At 42.7% G+C, this 24481-nt stretch overlaps 1 protein-coding gene across 2 annotated transcripts in view; it reads left to right on the top strand.

Moving 5' to 3' along the window:
- The window catches only part of ARHGAP31 (Rho GTPase activating protein 31), a 213634-nt gene extending 189520 nt beyond the window's left edge, over positions 1 to 24114 (top strand). For both annotated transcript variants that reach the window (XM_030203923.1, XM_030203922.1), the window contains 5 exons: positions 3212 to 3336; positions 8726 to 8785; positions 12270 to 12935; positions 16312 to 16583; positions 17473 to 24114. In XM_030203923.1, the coding sequence (XP_030059783.1) occupies positions 3212 to 3336; positions 8726 to 8785; positions 12270 to 12935; positions 16312 to 16583; positions 17473 to 19992 (3643 nt within the window). In that variant the 3' untranslated portion in view covers positions 19993 to 24114. The remainder of the gene's footprint in view (positions 1 to 3211; positions 3337 to 8725; positions 8786 to 12269; positions 12936 to 16311; positions 16584 to 17472) is intronic.
- Positions 24115 to 24481: the final 367 nt, after the last annotated feature.

Below are 24481 nucleotides of genomic sequence, written 5' to 3'. Positions count from 1 at the left end.
CCCCATTATACTAAAGAAGAAGCCAGCCCTTACAAGTGCTCCCACTGCAAACACAGACAAAAGCATTCAGCTACTCAGGAGAGGGAGTTTTCAAAGAAGTTTTATTTATTTATTAGGATTTATTTACCGCCTAGGAATTCACTCGGTGGTGTACAGTAAGAATAGATCAAACATGAGCAATAGGCAATTAGAGCAGTAAAAATATTCGAACAACAATACAAAGTATGGCATGGTATACTACTTGCAATGACAACACAATAATATGTACTAGAACATTATAATTGGTAGTGAAGGGTAAGGCAAAGTTGTAACATATAGATGAGTAAGAAAGTAGGAAGAATTTTATCAGCAGGCATTGACCCTGCACTTAGGTCAATGCAAAGAAGCTGATCCTGTTCTGGCTTTGCCCCATTGCATGCTTGGAGCTGTAGTTGTGATTCCCCTTAGAGAAGGACCACATCTCCACCAGGACTGGATCAACCTATCTGGGCTCACCAGGACCTGTTCAAGTGCGTATATTACCATTAATAGTTCATCTTTGGAGCTTCCTGGTACTTTGATTAATTCATTGCAGATAGTGCAAAACGTAGTTGCAGTATTATTTGTGGAACAAATAAGTATGAACATATTATACCTGCCTTACAAGAACTACTTCTCAGGAGTAGCCTCCATCCTTTAAACTCACTCCCAGAGGGGCTACACTGCCTCTACTTCAGGAAGCAGGTGAAAGCCTGGCTCTTCTCCCAAGCCTTTAATACATGTGGTGACTGACTATCCTCTCACACTTTACCTGGAATAACTTTGACCAGTTCTTCATATCTTATTCCACTGTACATGTAGTTTGTCTTCAGTTTAGCCACTCATCTGCTTATTCCAATGACTTTATACTAGCCATCTTGTCCCGTCTATGTGTCTCAACTGCCTAGCCCTCTCAGCTGCCTGTTAGCATGTTTCATTCTATTGTACGAACAGCATGAGTATAATATCTTTGTTATTTGAATGTTTTAATGTGTGCCTATTAAGATGTTGCATTTGTGTTGTGCTGACATTGTATCATATCTATGTAATATGCTGCCTATTATGGTATCATTCATATTCTGCTGACATATTTCTGTTATATATTTATTTTACAGTGCTGTTAAATATTTATATTTCTGATACTGGATCATGTTACTCCTGTTATTTGCCTTCTTCAAATTTACCTCACTGATTGTATTTATGCTTATGTTTGGACATTTTACAAGTTATGCTATACATATAAGCTGTTTTGAAGTATTGGGCCCTTAGTTTTTTCAAAGTGGGATTTTCGTTCTTGCAGTCACTTCACTAATGAGGCAGAGCTGATGACCTGCAGACAGAAGTACATTTTGTCACTTAGGTGTTGGTACTGTTTCAGCAGCCAACAGTGAGCAAAGTATAACCTGCTTGTCCTTGGAAAAAACAAAGTGGCTTATTTAAAGTAGGCATTTTCTAAGAACTGCAGGATATAATTCCTCACTAAATCCACCCACCTCCCCTAAGTTTTGTTAGTTTAGCATAGAAGTGAGGTATCTCCACATGATGACACCAGTATGAGAAATCCCTCGCATGTGTGGTAGTCTGTGTTGGAAAGTTCTGGAAAAGTCTAGAGCTTGTGGTACCCACATCACTGTGCCAGGAGAAGGGCATAGATAAGAGCTGCTTGTCAAACAAGAGTGAATGTGCTTGCAGATAAGTAGTTAGGGAAACCTTTAGACTTTTGGACTCATTTTCGAAAGAGAAGGACGCCCATCTTTCGACACAAATCGGAAGATGGGCATCCTTCTCCCAGGGTCGTCCAAATCGGTATAATTGACAGCCAATTTTGGACGTCCCCAACTGCTTTCCATCGCAGGGACGGCCAAAGTTCAAGGGGGCGTATCGGAGGTGTAGTGAAGGTGGGACTTGGGCGTGCCTAACACATGGACGTCCTCGACCCATAATGGAAAAAAAAAGGGCATCCCTGATGAGCACTTGGACGACTTTACCTGGTCCTGTTTTTCTTATGACCAAGGCACAAAATGGTGGTCGAAATGACCAGATGACCAACGGAGAGAATTGAGGATGACTTCCCCTTACTCCCCCAGTGGTCACTAACCCCCTCCCACCCTCAAAAAACATCTTTAAAAATATTTTTTGCCAGCCTCAGATGTCATACTCAGGTCCATCACAGCAGTATGCAGGTCCCTGGAGCAGATTTAGTGGGTGCAGTGCACTTCAGGCAGGCGGACCCAGGCCCACCCCCTTCCTACCTGTTACGTTTGTAGAGGAAACTGCGAGCCCTCCAAAACCTACCAGAAACCCACTGTACCCACATATAGGTGCCCCCCTTCACCCATAAGGGCTATGGTAGTGGTGTACAGTTGTGGGTAGTGGGTTGTGGGAGGGGTTGGGGGGCTCAGCAGACAAGGTAAGGGAGCTATGTTCATGGGAGCATTTTATGAAGTCCACTGCAGTGCCCCCTAGGGTGCCCAGTTGGTGTCCTGGCATGTCAGGGGGACCAGTGCACTACAAATGCTGGCTCCTCCGATGATCAAAGAGCTTGCATTTGGTCGTTTCTGAGATGGGCGTTCTTGGTTTCCATTATTGCCGAAAATCAGTAACGACCAAGTCTAGGGACGACTATCTCTAAGGATGACCAACATTTCAAGATTTGGGTGTCCCCGACCGTATTATCGAAACGAAAGATGGACGTCCATCTTGTTTTGATAATATGGGTTTCCCCGCCCCTCCATCAAAACATTTTGCGAGGACGTCCTCAACAAAACTTGGGCATCCCTTTCAATTATGTCCCTCTTTGTCACCTTTTTCATCCTTAGGAAAGGTGATTTGAAGAAGTGATTGCTCAGTTTTAAGTACTATTGGATGACTGCAATAAAATCCTGAATGGAGTGGAACGGGTAGACGTAAATCACTTGTTTACTCTTTCCAAAAATACAAGGATTAGGGGGCATGCAATGGAGCTACTAAGTAAAAAAATTAGAGAAAATTTGAGGGCAACCAAAATCGATTTCTTCGGTTTTGGCCAAAACCAAATCTGCAGCCAACAGCTAGGGGTCGGCTCAATCGGCCCTGCCCGCCTCTGCCTTAATTAAGAATGATAATGAAATGTTTACTAGTATCCACTTATTCAATTTTTTTTAAATAATATATATGCTGAATCACTAACTCTCATAACTGTGTGTTTTTTTAGGAGAAAGCTGTCAACCAAATCAAAGAAATGGAAGTCAATCTTTAATCTAGGTCGCTCTGGATCTGAGGGCAAGTCCAAACTGAGCCGTAATGGGAGTGTGTTTGTGAGAGGACAGAAGCTCTCAGGTGAGAACAAAGTCTTTTCTTTTCCTACATGAGGCTTTGGAGTCTGAGTAGCCTCCTATCCTCTGACGTGGTGTGGAGCGCACTGGTAGTGGAGCAACATAATGTTCAGGGCCAGAATCTCCTTCTCTAATTCCCATGACTGGAAGTAACTCTGTGGATCAGTGTCACACTGAGACATTCAGTCATGTCATCCCTTCCCATCCCTCATCTCTAGATAAAAAAGATGAAATATCTTTGAGGAGCACTAACCCAGACCACCTTGTGGAAGATGTGAGGCCATGTGCAGAGACACTGTGGGGCAGAGCCACCCTCTTGAACACTCACCCAATGCTTGAGTCCCATCCTGCCCATGAGCATGGACCCAATCCATGAGTCCCTTCCTGCCTAAGCACTCACCTGAATCCCAGTTCCCTCAAAGCACTCATACATTCTCCAAGTCCCCTCCCCACCCCAAGCACCTACATAATACATGAGTCATAGGTCCTCTTCTATCTTCTTCACCTTCCTCCTCAATGGGACAGTGCAAAGGTAGGGGCCCATTATTCGTATTTGGTATGCCTATTCTACCAAATAATATTTTTCATTATTTGTATTCCGCTAAATAGTAAAATATGCTATTTGGTACAGTTCTAACAGAAACTATATACTAGCAGAATACTGCACCTTGGTAACACACAAAACACAGACCCTCAACAAATATGAAACAAGGGACCACAGATCAGTAATAGAGAGCTGAAGGCAAAAGACTGAACTGGAACCTCAAGAAGTCAGATTCTGCATACAGCAAACACAGAGAAATAGAAACTGAAATGCAAGATACCAAAGATATGCATTTCCAAAATCTGCCATATTCCTATTAATACATTCAAAATAAAATACTTTTTTTCTACCTTTGTTGTCTGAGCATGCTATTTTTCCCTTTCACTTTGGTCCCAGTATCGCTTTTCTGCTTTCCTCTGTTTTTTTCTTTCTTTGTAGGGTCTCTGTCCATTTGACATTTCTTCTCTATGTCCACCATCCATTTTCCCTCTGCATTCCTATCTGTCCTGTCCTGTATTTCCCTTCTATGTCCTTGTGCATATCCTCCCTTCATGTTCAGCATCTGTCCTCTCAGTATCTCCATTCTACCTCTTTTCTAGTATCATCCCTCTGCATCCCCATCTCACCCCCTTTTTCAAGCATTGCCCCTCTGGGTCTCTATTTCATTCCTTTTCCAGCATATCCCCTCTATGTCCTTATATCACCCCTTTTCCAGCATCTCTATTTGTGTGCCTGTCCTTGTCCTCCCCCTATGTTCACCATCTGCCCTCTCAGTGTTCCTGTCTACCCCCTCTTTTCAGCACTGCCCCCTCTGTGTCCCTATGTCCCGTCCCCTTTTTCAGTATTGCCTCCCTCTGTGCTTATCTACTCCCCTTTCAGCACTGCCCCCCTCTGTGTCCCTATCTACCTGTCCTTTCATCATTGGCCCCCTCTTTGCTCCTATCTACCCCTGTTCAGCTTTGCCTCCTCTGTGATCTTATCTAACTCCCTCCCTGTTTCTTCCACCCCCTTTCAGCATTGTCTCCCTCTGTGTCCCTGTCCATATAGTTCCTGCCTGCCTCTTCTGTTCTCTATGTCCTTGTTTATCCCCATGTTCAGTTTCTCCCTTCCATCTTCCTTTATTCCCACACCCTGTAGCTTTCATCTTTCTACTGCATCCCCCTCTTATGGTGTGGTATCTCTTCCTCGCTCTGGTTTCTCACTCTTCATGCTTTCTCCCTTTCTTTCCTTGCTCTCTGGCAAATCCTGCATCTGCCCCCCCCCCCTTCCCTGTGGTTTTCCATTTTTGTTTTGTCTTTTTTTTTTCTGTCATTGGCGACGTGGCAGCAGCAGCCATTAAGACAGACTGCTGGCTTCGGGGCCTTCCCTCTACACGTCCCACCTATGCAGAAACAGGAAGTTGAATCCAGAGTAGGCGGGACTCGTAGAGGGAAGGCAAGACCCTGATGCTGGTAGCCGAGTTGCCGATGACGATTAAAAAGAAAAAGAACAGAGGACTGCAGGGAAGGGGGAGTGAGAGGAAGGGAGCAGCCAGATGCAGGATTCACCAGAGACTGGTGGTGGTGGGGGGGGGGGGGGGGGACCAGTGAACAATTGTGGGGCCCCTTTTTTACAGGGTCCAGGGTACCTGTCTCTTTTCCCCATTGGTAAAGTGGCCCTCCCTGTGTGTAGTGCTACAGAGCACCTTGTGGTTCATCTACTTCATTGTATCACACACTGCAGCAAGAAGCCATTAGGTGTCAGGATCATGGCAGCAGAGGGGGGTGGTCTTCTGGGCAGAGTTTTGCAGGGAACAGTCCTGCACACGTGTAGGGCTGGCTAGGCCTAAACATGGTGTAGTGGGAGACATTCTGGTTGGGATGTTCTTCATAATCCTTCGTCCTCAATATGCACTCTTGTCAGTGAGGGGCACTTCACAGCATGAGACATGACTCATTCCTTAATATACCAGTAGATCTTACAAACAGAAGAACTTTTCATGTTGTGGTGGCCAACCCTGAGACAGTGTTTTACCCGTGTAATTCACTTTTAAAACAGTGGTCTCCTGAAGGCTCTGCTGTACTAACCTGCAGAGAACAATTTCTTTCCTTTTGGGCTCATGTGGGATGGGGAGGATTAATAGTAACACAGAAACAGAGAAAATCATGGCAGGTAAAGACCATATGGCCACATCCATCAAGTAAGCAAACATTTCTTTCTGTTTTGGTGTGTGAAGTATTAAGTCTATATTTCATTCTTACTTAACAATTTCAAGTTCTTGTCCTTGACTATTATATTGGATTTTTTCCACCCAAAATGCAACATATTACATTTGTAAGACTCCCCTAGTACTTTCTTTTTCTTTTAACCAATGGTTTAAAATATATTTCTGATACAAGATATAGGCTTTCTCCAAAAAGCGACCTTCTCCTGTGTCTCTCGAGCCCATGAGAGAGAATTTATTCAATATAACCCCCTCCAGGGAAAGTAGAAGAGAATACCCATGAAGATGCTGCAAATATGTCTGTCGCATATCCAACAGACTGCCAAGACCTGTCGCTTCTTCCTCTTCAACATCAGCAAAATTCGCCCTTTCCTATCTGAGCACACCACACGAACTCTCGTCCACGCTCTCATTACCTCTCGCCTTGACTACTGCAACTTACTCCTCACCGGCCTCCCACTTAGCCATCTATCCCCCCTTCAATCCGTTCAGAACGCTGCCGCACGTCTAATATTCCGCCAGAACCGATATACTCACATCACCCCTCTCCTCAAGCCACTTCACTGGCTTCCGATCAGATACTGCATACAATTCAAGATTCTCCTCCTTACCTACAAATGCACCTGGTCTGCGGCTCCTCACTACCTCTCCTCCCTCATCTCCCCCTATGTTCCCACCCGTAACCTCCGCTCACAGGACAAATCCCTCCTCTCAGTTCCCTTCTCCACCACTGCCAACTCCAGGCTCCGCTCGTTCTGCCTTGCCTCACCATTTGCCTGGAACAATCTTCCTCAACCCCTACGCCAAGCCCCCTCCCTACCCATTTTCAAATCTCTGCTTAAAACTCACCTCTTCAATGCTGCTTTTGGCACCTAACCTTTTGTGAATTATAGTATTCCCTATCAGACGGACTCTATACTCTACACTTGTTTTTAGATTGTACACCTGTCTTTTAGATTGTCTTTTAGATTGTAAGCTCCTTGAGCAGGGACTGTCCTATGTTAAATTGTACAGCGCTGCGTAACCCTGGTAGCACTTTAGAAATGTCAAGTAGTAGTAGTAGATTGGTGATTTTCCAACAATGCCATGGTAGAATGCATTGTCTTGAGTCTTACATTTCCTACAACAGGGAGTGTCAAAACAGCCTGCATGATAAGTCCTACTCTGAGAGAAATAAGCATGATGAAGCACCTGATAATGGCATTCCTGAAGTTCAGGTTGATGTTCCACCTTCGGGGATAGGCAAAAACAATGAAAGACCCACAGAACAACTAAGGTCCTGAGACCATGCCTTCTGTAAAGGGGATGAGACTTGATATACTGCCTTTCTGTGGTTACAATCAAAGTGGTTTACTTATTATATACAGGTACTTATTTTTGTACCTGGGCAATGGAGAGTTAAGTAACTTGCCCAGAGTCACAAGGAGATGCAGTGAGAATCAAATCCAGTTCACCAGGATCAAAGCCTGCTACCCTAACCACTGGGCTACTCCTCCTGTAGATCTGGCCACCTTTAAATCTAGACTGAAAGCCCACCTCTTTAACATTGCTTTTGACTCGTAACCACTTGTAACCACTCGCCTCCACTTACCCTCCTCTCCTCCTTCCTGTACACATTAATTGATTTGATTTGCTTACTTTATTTTTTGTCTATTAGATTGTAAGCTCTTTGAGCAGGGTCTGTCTTTCTTCTGTTTGTGCAGCTCTGCGTACGCCTTGTAGCGCTATAGAAATGCTAAATAGTAGTAGTAGTAGTAGTAAAGGGACTGCTTGTTGCTTAGGCAACAGCTTATGGAACCACGAGATAGACACCTGTCCGACTGCGTCCCCCTCAAGAAATTCTCACAGTTTGGAGAAAAATTGAAAAATCAAGCTGGTAGAAGGCAAATTAAGAAAATATGGCAATTCGCAAAATGATCCGCCAGTTGTAAAGAAATTTCAGGTGCAACTCTTCGTAAGACAAAAGAGTACCATTAACTTGCAGCAGATGTTCTTACTGCTGAAACACCGCATTATCTAAACCCAGTGAAAAGTTCATATTCCTTGTCAACGGTAATAGCATGCTGCTATTGGGGTTCTGCCCCAACCCAAAAGCAACTCTTTCCATAAATGCCATAATAAAGTGATTAAAAATATCCTTCTAGAGTCAAAATTAATATTTAAAATTACATTTATAAACCTAAAATCTTTTGGTGTCCCCCAGAGCTTTCTCATGTCCACTTTGTAGTCTTTACATGAAAAAGGTTGGACGCTGGCCTACTGGGTCAGACCATAAGTACGTAAGTATTGCCACACTGGGACAGATCAAAGGTCCATCAAGCCCAGCATCAGTCTCCTGTTTTCGACAGTGGCCAATCCAGGACTCACATACCTGGCAGGATCTCAGAAAGGAGCTAGATTCCAAAAACAGCCTTGTTGATAAATGTTTATGAACTTTTCCTCCAAAAACTTGTTCACTCCTTTTTTTAAACCCAGCTGCGCTAACTACTTTTACTACATCCTCTGGCAATGAATTCCAGAATTTATTTTCTGCAGAAACAATGGTGTCTCATGAGTTATATTACTATATTGATGCCAAAATAAAAAAATTATAAATGTACTACTTATATATCTTGCAACGGCTCGGTTTTTTGTTTTTTTTCACAGAAAAAGCGACCATTCGACCTGCTAAAAGTATGGATTCCCTGTGCTCTGTACCCATAGAAGGTAAGCCGTAACCAGCCTTGTAGCTGCTCCATGGGGATAAAATGGGAATCAGAGAATTGTGAGGGATTACAGCTGTGCTTTATAGCTGTACGTGAGTGCGTATGGGTGCAGGAGTGTGGTTCTCTACAATGTATGTGCTATGTCCACTCTCATGTTGTCAGACATAAGTGCAAACTTCAGTTTACTATTTTGAACTCCTCCTGTTCCCTTTGGAAACTGATTAAAACTATAAACAGAATCTTTTCCACTTTGGAATCCATTTGTAACCTGCCTGAATGTCTGTTGGCTGTATATAAAATGAGTTGTAAAAAATTTACTTTAGTTATCTTAGAACATCTTAAAAGTTTTGAGTGATTTCAAATGCATTGATGGAACACAGTACTGTGCATGCATTTGTAAAGAACAGTTTCCTGATGGATAATCTGTGGCTGATTTAGAGGCTGATGCAGAAAGCCTTGTGGTAGAGGTGGCTCAGTGCACGGCTTCTACCATGAAATTAGTAACCCAAAAATATTGCTGCATGCTGTAACCAATGAGCTACAAATTACTGCCGCTTTAAAAATGTGGCAGTGATCTGCAGCTCTTTAGGAAATGAAAAGGGTAAAGGATCATGGATTTGATAAACTGCCTTTCTGTGGTACAACAGTGATTGGCTCAGGCACTGACAGAAAGGGTGACATTTAATGTTTCAATCATTTTTATTCAAAACTTAAGAAGAAAAGTTAACATCATCATGTATGAACGTCTGATATTTTCCCCCCATGTGGCTACACTAACACATAGTACTTCTACCCCAACAAATAGGACTTAACCTTCCCTCCCATTCCCTTTCCCTCCCACCCACCCCCCCTTGTTTCCCTTGCTATGGCATCAAATTAACATAATAACGCAGGGTACAGGGCAGGGCCGTGCCAACACGGTAAGCGAGGTAAGCATGGCAGGAGGGCGCCATCCTCTGGGGGGCGCCCCGCCGCACCATGCTTACCTCGCCCTCTTCTCCCCAGATCCTTTTCCTTTTTTTTTTGTTTAAATTTACCTCGTCAGGCGGCAGCGTAGCGTTAGTGAGAAGGAGGCGGCGCTCCCCGCCCCGACGTGTCAGTCTTCCCTTCGCTCAGTTCCGCCTTCTTCTGACATCAGAAATGACATCAGAAGAAGGCGGGACACTGAGCGAAGGGAAGACTGACACGTCGGGGTGGGGGAGCACCGCCTCCTTCTCACTAACACTACGCTGCCGCCGGACAGAGGTAAATTTAAACAAAAAAAAAGGAAAAGGATCTGGGGAGAAGAGGGCGGGTAGTGTAGTGATCGTTTTCAGGGGGGGCCAACTGCAGGGGGGCGCCGGAGACCCTAGGCACGGCCCTGGTACAGGGCAATATCTAGAAGTTTAACAGTCTACTCCTGGCAGTTGGAGTCAATTCCAAAAGGGAGTCCAAGTGAGTTGGAAAGGCACTCCAGTCTTTGTTTTAAAGTCTGTAATTCCCACCCTCTCTACCCGCAGTAACGTTATCATACGCACACGCCACTGCGATACTGTAGGGTAGTTGTATGTAAGCCATTCTGAGAGTATAGCTTGTTTAGCCACTACAATAGCTTTGTGTACAAAAGCGGTAAATCCTGATGGGACAGGGTGTATAAGAACAGGATGGTCCAGGAGCAGCCCGCCTTCCACATCTCAGAAACATATTGTACTAGCTCCTTCCAAAATTGGACTATGCCCTTGCAGGAAAGGGTGACATTTAAAAAAAACCCTGAAGCCGGTTGCCTGCTTTGGCCCTGATCTCCTTCTCCCCATTCCCAACCCAACTGTACCTTCCCTTCCCCCTACTTAAATAAACACTTCTCTGGTGTCTAGCAGCACCCCTCCCACATCCTGACCGGCCCCACCCCCTCCCTTCCCCCAACTTAAAAAAATCCCTGGTGTCTAGTTGCACCTCTCCCTCCAGAGTCCTGACTTAAAAAAAAATTTCCTGGTGTCTAGTGGCATACCCCAACTCCTTCTCTAGGCTGTTCCAAAGTAAAGATATTGTTTGTGTTTGAAGATCAGGTTGTTCACTGGATAAAAAGTGCATAGATACTTGCTTCTCAATTGATGGTGTGAAGTACACATGTTGGCTTTGGGGTAGATTCTATATATATGGCGCCTGATAAATCCATGCGGTATATGCCTAGGTATATTCTCTAAAGTACGCCTAAATTTTCTAGAATAGTCTTAAATTTCCACGCAACACTGAGTACTTCTCCACGCAACCCAATTTGGTCGTGTCCATTTAGAACACGTTTTACTTGGCGTAAATCCCGACGCCTATATTAGGCGCAGAGCGGGTGTATTCTATAATAATGTGCATAGATTTTAGAAACACCCATTCCATGCCCATAACCACACCCCCTTTTCAACTATGCGACTTGGAATTTACGTGCACCATGTTACAGAATACACTTAGCGAAGTTGTGCGCATAAATTGTAATTAATATCAATTAGTGCTGATAATTGCTTGTTAACATCCAGTTGACAGTGATGATTACCTAGTTTACCAATTAAGTTACGCACATTGTTATAGCGTATGCTTTGATTTCCATGCAGAAATTGAGGCGCAATATATAGAATTTGGGAGTATGTGTGTATATGTTTGGAATCGTAATATATTTGGTAGTTTTCCTTCCCCCCCCCCCCAGCCAAGTTACGTTCTACAGCAAGGACTCCTTTTAATGTGCCTTGTAAAATAGAAAGCACACTTTTAGAGCGCTTGAATGTCCATTGAAGTAGATTCAACCATTTTCCTGGCTTAACCCTTGTTCTTACCAGGGTAGATCCCAGCTAAGGGGCTGATACAGAAAGCTTCAGGGTAGAGCAGGCTCAGCACTTGGCTCTACCAGGAAAGTTTAGCTCAAAAACTAAGATGGCATGCTGTAAGCAACAAGTGTGCAAATTAATGCCGTGTTAAAATCACAGGAATAACCTAAAGCTCATCATGAGCAACGATTGGCTCAGGCAGTGAAACTAGACTACCATGGGGGTTGATGCAAGATACCAGGGGCGGGATGGTTGGGTTTGGGGTGAGAGAGGGGGAGTCAGTAGACACCCACTGCTCTTCTCAGTCAACCTTTCTATACTTTCCTGGACCTGGTGAAACTTTTCCCACCTTAACTATGCGTGTACATCTTTTTTTATCATGCTACAGGGTGGCTAATCACTGCGTTTACCTTCATTTTAATGCAGTGTGCAGTCAGGGTTTCCACATTAGTTAACATCCACGCTGAAACCCTTTCTGAATTGAAAACCCATGGTAAAACTGTGTTAACGCTGTGGTAACCGCTAGAGAAGTTTTCTGCATCTGCTCCCAAGTCTTTGAAAATGTGTGTATCAGAATATTCCAGGAGTGTGTGCTTCATACATTCCCATAGTATTAATAGTATGAGAAGGCTTAGACTATTTGGTTAATCTAGCTGTCAGATCTTATTTTGAATGGTTTATTTTCTCCTGAAGGTGAAGATGAAAAAACAAGTCGCTTCAAAAGGTCTGTTGCTGCAGGAGGATTTTTCATCCCTGTACTGAAATCTCGCACTGCCGGAACTAACAGCAGTTATGATCTGAGCAACCGGGAGAATGAATGGGAGCAGGGGGGAGCTGTGAGAGCAGAAGGAGGGACAGAGCTTCAGGAGGATAAAGGCAATTCCAAGGTCCAACCACTGAGGCCACCCCCAGAGCAACTGAAGGTGTTCCGTATCCATGAAGACCTAGAGAATGAGCAGACATCCCCAAAGATTCGGAGAATGTTCTACAGTTCCAACGACAGCTCAGTGAAATCCAACTTCCCAGGCAGCCTCTTTCCACTGGAAGCCTCCCCTCGTCATCAACGAAAGGCCATAAACATCTCAGAACCTTTTGCTGTATCAGTGCCACTGCGTGTGTCAGCAGTCATCAGCACCAACAGCACCCCCTGCAGGGCACCTGCAAGAGACAAACCTTCACTATCCAGCCTGGATGAACTATCTGCTTCAGGCTTAGAAAGAGCTATCATGGCAGGATTTGAAGGAGATAGCAGCACAGGACCAGATGGGGCTACTTCAACTGCAGGCAAAGGACAAGAGGAGAAAGAACAGGCAACCAAGACCCAGAGCCACACTGTTTCTGTTACGAAGACAGCAGCAGGTAAAACAGGTTGTTAATTTACTGCTGTAATCTTCAGATGCCAAGGCACATGATAGTAGTTGGAATCCTTGCTTGCATCATCCCCATATGCTTTGCTTCTGTTGACTTCCATTCATCGTTAGCTTGGCGTAAGGATTATTTGAACTTTCACATGCAGAGGGGCTATTCAATATTTATTAATTGATTTGATTTGATTTCTTATCCACATCGTCTCAGGACAGCATGCAGTCATTACCATTGATATACAGATGCCAATATTAAAACATATTTATGTGGTTGGCATCATAAATCCTTTTATTTTTAAATCCTCAGTGGCTCTGTGATCAATTTGGCCATTTTGTTCAGAAAACAGTCAAATGTATTCTTCTAAAAGTGGGGCATGATTCAAGGCATGTCAAGATTGGTGATACAAGTGATCACCCCTGTTTACTAAGCCATGCTAGTAGCTAGTGGCTACCGTGCGCTAATGCCGACACTGCCCATTCACTATGAAGGCTGTGTCAGCATTGCCGCATGGCTTGGTGAACAGGGGGGGGGGGGGGGGTATATATTCATCACCAACCTCACCCTGCCCCTGAACATATAATTTATCCATTGAAGGGCTGATAGGTAAATAGCATTTATAACTTTAAATGTGGGACTGGCTGGTTAATGGTATATGTGGATTTTCAGAGTTGGCAGATAATGCTGCTGAAAATATTCATAACATTAAACATATAAATGACAGATTGCAGTAATCAATTTAATCTAAGCACTGAGGCTTAAATTAATATGTATATTAATTGTCTCTATCCACATAGATAGTGATGCTGAATATACAGCCCATGTAATAACAAGCCGGCAGCACACTATCCATCTAGTTGGAGTGGAGGAGTGGCCTAGTGGTTAGAGCACTGCTCTTGTAAACCAGAGGTGGCCAGTTCAAATCCCACTGCTGCTCCTTGTGATCTTGGGCAAATCACTTAACCCTCCATTGCCTCAGGTACAAACTTAGATTGTGAGTTCTTCTGGGACAGAGAAGTATCCAGAGTACCTGAATGTAACTCACCTTGAGCTACTACTGAAAAAGGTGTGAGCAGAATCTAAATAAATACATAGTTTAGGCCTGCAAATTAGCAGGCCTAAATGTATAAACTACCTAAATAGAGGCTGAATATGGCCACTATCTGAATAACTTTCTAGCCTGCCCTCACTCCATCCCAAGCTAGGCCCCTCATTTAATGAAAGTATATGGCTGTTTTTCCAGATTTTAGACCTACCCATACAAGTTCTGAAAAATACATGAATATTGAAGTTATACATTCACCAGCTGCAATTTTCAGGCACAGAAGTGGCTGTCACTACACTTACCACACAGTAAAAGTTGTTTCTGTGTTGGTCACTGTATGGGGAAAATGGTGGGAACGCCCCCAACAGTTGCTGCACAGGTTATGCTCATACTACACTTCAGTAAAAGGGTCCCTTAGTCTGATGCAAGCTGGTCTTCAAGTTACCTACAGACTTTTTGATATTAAAGAGCAAAGGGTTATGGATTTGATATACCACCTTTCTGTAGGTACAATCAAAGCGGTTTGTATATATTATATGCAGATACTTTCTCTGTCCTTAGTGGACTCACAATCTACACATTTTTGTACCTGGGGCAATGGAGAGTTAAATGACTTGGCCAGGAGCTGCAGTGGGAATCAAACCCAGTTCCCCAGGTTCTCATTGGGTCTGGGAATCAAGTACTGCCAGGCTATTCTAGATTGACCTATCACAAAGTAATGTGTCACCATTACTACAATCTAGTTGGTTCCAAACCTGAACCGCAGAATGTAGTGCAAATTCCTTCCTTTCCTTGGCAATTCCTCTTTGAATCCCTATGGTCCTGAGTTTCTTCACTAGTATAAATTATACTCTTGAGAAACAGTGAGGGTAAATTATATGGCACCTAAGATAAGAGAATAAGCAGGAGCCTTCTTGTTTTTATAGAATACTAGCACAGGAGGCAGAAAATATGCTTACATTTAAGGTGTGATCACTTACACAAGCCCTGCATTTGGTATAAATGCCCACACTTAGATGTTAACCAGAATGGGCCTGATATTCAGTTGCCGGCAGGCAGTGGTTTCGCTGTTCACCGGCAGCATTAAACCCAGATATTCAATGCCGGGTCATTTCTGGCAACCAGCATTGAATATCCGCAGTATTTTAACCGCTAAAAAGTTAACTGGTTGAGCCAATATTCAGCACTAACCGGTTAACTTTTTAGCAGTTAAAGATAGGCTCCAGGCCTTTTTTTTTAACTAGAAATTTTTTATTAATTTCATATTTAAATCATACAAGCTTTCATACTTTTTCATACTATTTTTCTTAATTAAAAAAGGATATTAGTACTGATACCAAATCACCTACTTAGATAATAGTATAAAGAAAGGGAAAAGGCCTCAGAAGCCTATGGTAACAGCACCCTACAGACCAGTCTGTAGAGTGAGCGGGAATCAAAATGGCGGAAGTCAGTTAATGCACTACATCCTTGATGAAGCCTGAGGGTGAAACGAGCCCCGTTGGGAAAAGATAAGTACACTGCATGCAATATTAAAATCTCATGTTGTTGATTTTTAATATGTTCAATTAGTCACAGGCAAAGTTAACAAATATTTTTTTTAAAAGGGTTTTTATGGCTGATGATAGATTGGGGTTTAGTGGGTATAGCTCAATTGAGCTCTAATTGAGCACTCTACAGACCGGTCCATAGGGTGCTGTATTACCACAGACTTCTGAGGCCTTTTCCCTTTCTTTATATTTATTATCTAAGTAGATGATTTGGTATCGGTGCAAATATTCACTTTGGTTTGGAGGTTTTTGATCACATTAGACGTGGATTGGGAGTCAATTTTGTTAAAAGTGTTAAAAAAAGGAAAAGTACTATTAAATCACAGGTCACAGCAATGCTTCTTATATAGGGCTCTTCTTACCTACAAACAAGTCTAGTTTAACAAACTATTTAAAGTAAACTAGTTTGTAGATCTGAGAGATCTGTTATCTTGTTATGACAATGTCAACAAACCTATGTAAGCCACATTGAGCCTGCAAATGGGTGGGGGAATGTGGGATACAAATGCAATAAATAATAATAATACATGTTTGAGGATATGCTGAAGACGAGATGTTTTGAGAAAGGCACAAGGACAGGAGTGGAGAACTGTTTAGTTCTGGGAAATGTTAAATAGAAAGTCATCATTCCACATTATATATTCTTCTGTTACTTGTTCCCCTGCCACATGCTGATTTTTCCTCAGCATATTTGCTGTCCCTTTCCCAAACAGCTACTGCGAGGGAAATGTGTCATTTACATTTACCCACACCAGATTCTTCTCATCCTTTCTGACAGGTTTCGTGACTGAGGAAGAAAAGGCAGCTAAAAAGCCTGAGCCCATTGATCCCTCAAAGCCAGCAACAGAAAACACAACAACAGCCGTTGATAACTTCCAGTGGGAGGAAAGGCTCACCTTGGAGCAAACACAATTGCCTATCACAGACTCACAACCAGATAATGGGATGGACGATGGCAAGTGTTTGTCACAGGATGCCAGCAAAGCCAAGGACAATGACCAGCAAGAGACCGTGAGAGCTCAGGCAGGAGACCCACCTATTGCTGAGGAGGTATATGAGACTACAATGAACCTTGCTTTCAATAACCTCTTCTCACTGGTATTTATGAGGCAGTTCTATAAGTGAGTGCTTCCATTTAGGCACTCCGAGGCCATGTGATAGGGAGCCCAGGTTGTGTTATAGATTGTAAGCATGGCCCAGGATGGGCACACCTATCATTTAGATGCCCACAGTTATACCAGCTATAGAACTGGCATAAGTGTGGTGCCTAAATGCAGCAGGGACACATGTAAGAAGGAGCTCCAAGTATGTCCTGCCCATACTCCGCCCATGTGTATGCCCTATTTGCAAATACACGCTATTCAAGTTAAGTGGATATATGTGCACATACACACATAAGTGCTAGTATTTTAGGCCAGTGGTTCTCAAACCTATCAGGGGGGACCAACAGCCAGTCAGGTTTTCAGGATATTCCTAATGAATATGCATGAGACAGATTTGCATGCCTCTCACTTCCATTATATGCAAATCTAGACTCTTCTAGACATGTACATGTGTAACACATTCATAAATGCAGTTGCCTAGATTATGGAGTTGCCCTTTTAGTGTGTATCCTTTCTCGGGGAGCACCTAGATTGCTTGGGATTTTGTAATTTCATAGGAGGAAGAATCAGAAAGAATATGGATGGGAAGGGGCTCTGTTTAACAGATATAGTCTGAATGGAGGTCTATTGAATTAGTTTCTAGTTATTTGCTAAATTCTTCTTGAATGCAAAGTGCCAATTTGTATGAAAGCTTTACAGAATGGTGCAAAATGAGCACAGCAGTGAGGATGAAAAGAATTTATCCTTCCTAAGTGATGACTAGTCATATCAGTTATGCTTTTTATCTGTTGGTATGTAACTGGCTAATAAACAATTGAAATGTTTGGGTGTTTCAGGATGACGATGAACATGGAAGAACCTTACTAGAATCGCTATGGCCAGAGATACAGCAGGAGCTGAAAATTATTGAATCTGAGGAAGATTTGCCTTTTGTGGTGAATGGCATACTGGAAACCAGCCGAGCAGAATCACCCTTGGGACCCGGTTCAGAATCTTGTACTTCCCTTGAATCAACCAGTTTCTCTAGTAGCTCTGAACAAACCCCCACACCACTGGAGAAGGATGATATGGATAAAGCCTTTCAGGATGCAGTCAAGACCTCTGCACCTTGCTTTGTCTCCAAAGAAAAAGCACAGGAAATCGACAATCAGAGTCACAAATCTGAAAGGAGCCCTCAGGAAAGCTGTACATTGAATTTGCTACAACTGGAAACTGATATGCCTGGAAACCAGCTAGAGAAACTTATTGTATTCAGGGATGCTGGGAATGATGTTTCCCTACCTCAAGATAAGAATATTCATTCTATGTTCCCATTGCCAGAACTCTCTAGAAATGAACCACTCTCAGATACAAGAGGGCTATGTCCTTGTCCACACCAAGCTAAAGAGGAAGGCAGCCATAGTAATGCACAGCCTGCACTATTGAAAGACGATAAAAATGATTCAGCCTCAACTGTATTTGGAAACCAGCCTGAGAAGGACAAGCCAACAAGCAGCTCATGGACAATCTCAGTAAAGGAAGATCAACTTTCAGTACCAACTAATGAAGCAAAACATCCCCAAGAGAAACAAAGGAGCTCACTGAACAAACTTCAGAAGAGTTTTGAGCATGAAGAAGAGGAGTCGTGGACAGACACTACACAGAGCTTGGAGTTGGTAGAACCATGGGAGGATCACCAGTGGGTCACTAGTCCACTTCATTCACCAAAGTTCAAGAATGTGCATGAAACAAAGTGCTTTCAGTTGTTAAAAAATGGAGAATCAAGAGAGTTTTATAGGAGACCAGAATTTAGTCGAAGTCTTTCTTTGGATAGTAAAGATACTCGAATGGGCCATTGGACTGTAAAATTGACCTTCATGAGCAGAAATGAAGATCTTCTACAAGTTAACTCAGGATCTGAAAATCCACCCAGTACACTGCAGTTTCCACACCACAGCTCAAATCCAGATGAGTTGTATGAAAACTGGCTTGATCTTTCAGAAACGCCTTCCAAATGTGAAGAAAAAGTGGATTCCCTTACTAAGGAGAAGCCATCTTATGGAAGCCTGCAGACTGCAGCGGTCGAAATCATCCCCACAAAGATGGTAGACATGGTGCCTCCAAATTCAAGCCCTGCCCTACCTTTATTACACTCTAATTCACTCAACAGCTCTTTGAAAGTAAAGAGCTCAGAAGATCCATCTAAACTTGTAGATGCTGCAACTAAGGCAACTGCTCTGAGCCAGGAGCGCTGTTTCCTGCCAAAAGAGTATGACATAAATAATCCTAAAGGTGAAGGAATTCCTTATAAAACAAAAATTAGGCCTACTTCACTGAATTTGGACACTGTCTTTCCTACAACAGAATTTTTTAAGCTTGAGAACCTGGGTTTGTCCATATCATCTGGAGGACTTCAAAGTGGGCGAAAGGAATTAAAAATAGCAACAAGTAGCCTTTTACCAGCTGGCAGTTGTAAACCATTGGACCAATGTAAACCTGACTCATGGAAAGCTCACTTTGATGCCCAGGACTTGGAGATTGATTACTTGGCAGTTGCACATGCAACCACTGGGAGACGTAATTCGGCTCCTGTGAGTGTGTCTGCAGTAAGGACCTCATTTATGATTAAAATGTGCCAGGCTAGAGCTGTACCAGTGATACCTCCCAAACTTCAGTACACACAAATTCCACAGCCATTGCAGGCTCAAAATACAGATTCAGCACTAATTTCTCTTGAGAAGGAGGAGAGTATTGGTCAGACAGATCCAAACTTATCCTGCAGGCAGACTTTCAGTCCAGCTTGCGGCCATCTGGACTCTCCAAAAAGCCCACGTGTAGAGAAAAAAGCCAAAGAGGAAAAAGAGAACAGTGACCCAAGTATTCGAGATCTCACATCTTCCAGATACACTGCTTTCAACCCTTCTTTGGACTCATCACTTTCTAGCCGTATTTCATCCCAGGAGGCACCAGTGCTGCGAAGAAAGCGTACCTCTGATAGTGAGACTGCTGGAGATCCACCATTATTCTCCAAAATGGAAAGATCCTCTGGGTTTTCAAAACCTTCCTATAGGTCTCGACCAGGAAGACCTCAAAGTCTCATTTTATTCAGTCCACCCTTCCCTATTATGGACCATCCGCCGTCAACAGACTCCAGGATCTTGCTGTCTCCCATAAAAAGCCCTGTCCTAAACACTTCCCAGGATTCTGTGTGCAGTGAACTGTCTGAGAACTCACAAACGCCAGATGGGGTCACTCTTAGAAACAAAATGACCATTCCAAAAAATGGCCAAAGACTAGAGACCTCCACCAGCTGCTTCTACCAACCCCACAGGCGGTCTGTGATTCTGGACAGCAGGAATGGACGGCAGATAGAATAGCAGCACACACTACTGGATTCCTTTGCAAATATCAAACAGTAAATAATCTATATAATATGGAATACAAATCCTTTATTTTATATTGTAGAAAGCTTTGAGCTGGCATTCCTACTATCATATATATATATATATATTTTTTTTCAGAATAGAAAAAGCAAGCCATACATGTATACTGTTCCAGAGTGTTGGATAGGAGTTTCCTTCTTCTGTCAGCATAAGATACAGTGGAGCCCATGTGAGCAAATAGGTGTTAAATAGACCTGTTGAATTTCTTTGTGAGCTAAATCAATATAGAATACATGGGAGAATATCATATTTTCCATTCTATGGTGCAAAGTATTAGGAGTCATGTAGATTGGTTCTAGAGAAAACTGGATCATCAGTAGGCTGGGAACTGTAGATCTGTAGGCTGTTCCTTGGCAAAAGCTTGTATCCAAAGATAACAGGCACAAATTCTTGAAACCACATTGCTCCTTCTCCAGTTGTGTACAGGTGCCTTTGACAACACATTGGATGAGGGAAGCAGAGCAGTGGTTACTAACCATCTCTATTACTTTTTTTCAGGGCTGGTTGATCCAGTCCTGATTTTATTTTCATGCGTGATGGTCTTGTAATCCCTGTCTCTCAATTTGCTTCCCTAAGACATGTGAGACTACAACACCATATATATGTAGAAGTAAAATCAGGGCTGAATCAGCCAACTTCACCATATAATCTTAAAAACTCAGGCACATTCATTCTCTTTAGATAATTCTTATCTCAATGCACGACGAATAAATAAATGTTTGGCAAACTGCAGAAATTCAGGGAGAAATCTAATAAAACACATTTACTTAGTTTTGTTTAATGAATACTTGCTAAAGAGAAAGAATGTTTAGAAACTTAAACTTCCAGTACATCAAAGAGTAAAGAGCAATTAAAATGATATCCATTTAAAAGCTGAAAGTGTTAAATAGTTTGTCAAACCAAACCACATTTGCCAAAGCAACAAAGCCATCTCAGATTTATTACCTTCTAAGGAAACAAAGCCTTTAAAATAATTCTGTCTTTATAGATAAAGGGGTACAGCTCTGTAAGCAAAGAGTGGGACCTTGAACCCACCTCTACCCTAAGTCGGTGTAGATTTGAGATAGCTTCTTTTCCTGTGCCCTCACCAAATATATTTTGTATATTAATTTCTGTTGTATGATTTTGATTGCCCCTTATTATGGTAACTTAAATTTCCTCAAATCACTAAGCTTATTGAGAGTTGCATTTCTATTAGAATGGTAAGTATGCCCTGCCTAAAATTGTGATCACCCTTTAGTCCATGACCAGCTGCTGCATGGAGGGCTGCTATTCAGAGGTACAATACTCAAAGTGTTTATTACATGCAGTCACTAGCATACCCAGACTTTCTAGAGGAGACAAGACCAAGTGCAGTATGTCTTGAGAAATCCCAAATGGGTGCTCTTTTCTTGGGTTTCTCTTAATTGATCTCTGTTGTGTGAAAAACCATTTACTGTGACTGCCAGGATTAAGTTGCATAGCTTGTCAACTACTAGACAGCCCCAAGGTACAGAGTAATGTTTTATACACTTCTTAGTGCCTTCTCTGTAGGACTGGTGTCACAACTCTATAGTAATCCTGCAAACACTATAACGCATGATTATTACAAAATTTCAGAAGGAATGGATAGAGTAGTTTGAGATCCAGCCCAAGGGACTCCTTCAGCCTTACCTCCCCATCCAGCATCTCGCCTTCTCTTTTCTAACCTACACCTTTGTAGTCCTACATTACTCCTTCCCTTTCCCCTCCCCCCCAACCAAGGGCATCCAGCATCTCCCCTCTTCTATTCCTACATCTTTGCCACTGCTCCGCTGTCACCACCAAATCACAGTGCTGCTGATAACCACTGCACCAGCACTGGCATCATCCCCTCTCCCCCAGGTTTGCACAGCACTAAGTGGACTCTTGGTCCACCTACCAGAAGGCCCAGTCCTGAGTATTCTTCCAATAAAGATGAATTATGCTGCATCATAGGAAAAAAGAAATCAGAGCCATTGGACTAGAGGCTAACTGAATTTCTGCTTTGGTGCTGAAACCTACCTGAAATTCATATTCAGTCTTCTTTCTGTGAAACTGACCCCTCCCCAACCAAACATGGACCACACTCCAGTCTCACGCCCCCCCAGAACAAAAACATACAGCACTCTGCCCTCACTTCGCCCCTCCAAACAAAAACAGGCTGCCAACTAAGCCTACCTTACAAACCCTGGTGATGTAGTGGCCTCGATGGGGTAGGAGCAATCCATAGTTGCTCCTGACTATGCTGGCTCTGCAGTCAAAATGGCTGCTAAGACTGCCACGGTAGGTCACTGCAGCCATTTTGCAATTAGAGCCAGAATAGAAAGGAGCAACTGTCTACACCGACTCCAATCACAAATTGGTTTCTGCATTAGTCTCGCTGGGCTTCTGTGGGAATTCATGGCAACTATTTTGACCTCGGAGCCAGCGTTGGCAGGAGCAACTTGGGATCACTCCTGTTCTAATAAGGTCATTAGATAGAGCACCAGGATTTGTAAGATAGGGCCAGGTGGGAGCACATTTTTGTCCAGGGAGGCAGAGGGGGGCCATAGTGGGGTCTGTTTTTGTTCTGGGGGAGGTAGGAGTGGGTGGATGTGCCAGTACTATTTACAGTTATGGCATTGACCAAGAGTGCACAGCAAATTTCAGCCACCCCCCCCCCCCCCCCAATAAAAAAAATGTATTGACTATCAATCACTTACCACTGAATTTTCATGCCATCTTGAGAGATCATTGTTAAGGAAGAAGAATCCAGTCTAGCTCAGAACAGAGTTTAGAGTGGATTGATAAAGTAGATAGGGGACTTGAGCAGGCTTTGAATGAAGATTGCTCTTCCTTTATAACTTGCAAAAAGCAAGTAAAGGACATTCTCTATCTTCCGTACAGAAAGGGAAAAGAAATAAGAACCTGAGTATTGTGAAGAGATCAACCATTGAGGTAACCTTCTGTGTGGGCTCTGTTCAACTTCATTTTAACAGGCATCCACTATGCACGGAGGCAGGCTGTGGCCAAGTAAGCTGTAACGATAGTTTCGTTTTATTAACAGCTACTTCCCCACCCCCACCTCCTTATGCTTGGATTCAGAGCACTTATGTGTACCCTTGCTGTGTAGTATTCTTGACTGCAAGGGTACTCCAGTCTTTAAGAAAATCAAACAACTAATGAAGCACCGTGTCAGCTTCCCAACAATAATGTAAGAGAAAAAGCAACAGTGCAGGTAGGTGAAGAGATTAGACCTTTATCTGATAAAATAACTTACAGCTTATTTGTCCAGGGATAAATATGATCATTTAAATCTCCCTTCTATCAGTCATAGGGCCAGATTTAAGGGTGATATCAATTCACCAGTTGGGCAAATCAGTGTACATGAACCATTTTGAAATAGCATCTAAGTGTTTCATTTTCTGCAACTTTTTGTTTTGTTTGCTATAAATGAAGTTCAGAGTGGTTGTCTTTTAAAATCTCCATAACAATTGAACTTGTGTAAATTTCCTAACATACATATATGCTTATACAAACGCACCAGTCTATAGAGCTCCTGACATCGTTAACCTCGGCTGTAGAAAAGCATCAACAGATCTGCGTAAGAGATACTACCTTTGTGATGGTGGGCTATGAAACTAAACTGGAAAGTAAAACAACAAAGAGTGAGCAAGTGAATGCTTGAGAGGTTTGCTTATTAGAACTCACTCCAAGAAAGGGCCATATTTGCAAAAGGTACTCTCACTTATCTCAGTCCTTTTGTAAGTAGGACTCAACAGGGCCTGGAACAATTAGAGAATCCAGTGGCTTTAAGTGACACAAGCAGCGAGCTTGTGAGTTTATTGCATAGGTATCCAGGGACTCAGTGGTCCCTAAATACCAATATCAGCTATTAAGCCACACAGGTGACTGGGCCTCACACTCCTGAGCTTAATGTTTCTTCCTGCAATAGCCCAGCATAATGTTAATTTTGTTGTATGTCAAAGATGTCCTTTGTAACAGTCTTGCCAGTTTTGTTTTGTTTTTTCCTGAATCTCAATCACTGAGATTAAACTGGAGTTTTGTAAAGAGGAATGCTTGTCTTATGGCATTTATTGCAATATTGTATTTTGGGGGGTGGGGGGGGAGCACATGAATGAATAAGTCTGCAGTATCCACTAGTCAGTATTTTTCTTCTATTAATCAACTTTCCATCACACTCATTTCCCTTAACCTCACTAGTTCTAGCTCAGTAACAGTAGCATTCAACAGTTCAAAATTATGGCTCTGTAAAAAGGAATAAAATTTGCCAGCTAGGATTATTAGCAAATAATTTTAATAGTTACTGATCCACTTTTTAATTATATTTCTGCTTTAAATATTTTAGTCAGATTCCCACATCATCAAAAGATTTGAAATAAGAGAATATATTCACTTGTGTATGGTCAAGTAGTAGAACCAC

Source organism: Microcaecilia unicolor, chromosome 5, assembly GCF_901765095.1.
Source record: "Microcaecilia unicolor chromosome 5, aMicUni1.1, whole genome shotgun sequence".
Taxonomy (NCBI): Eukaryota; Metazoa; Chordata; class Amphibia; order Gymnophiona; family Siphonopidae; genus Microcaecilia; species Microcaecilia unicolor.
This window is presented reverse-complemented; position numbering and strand designations above follow the sequence as displayed.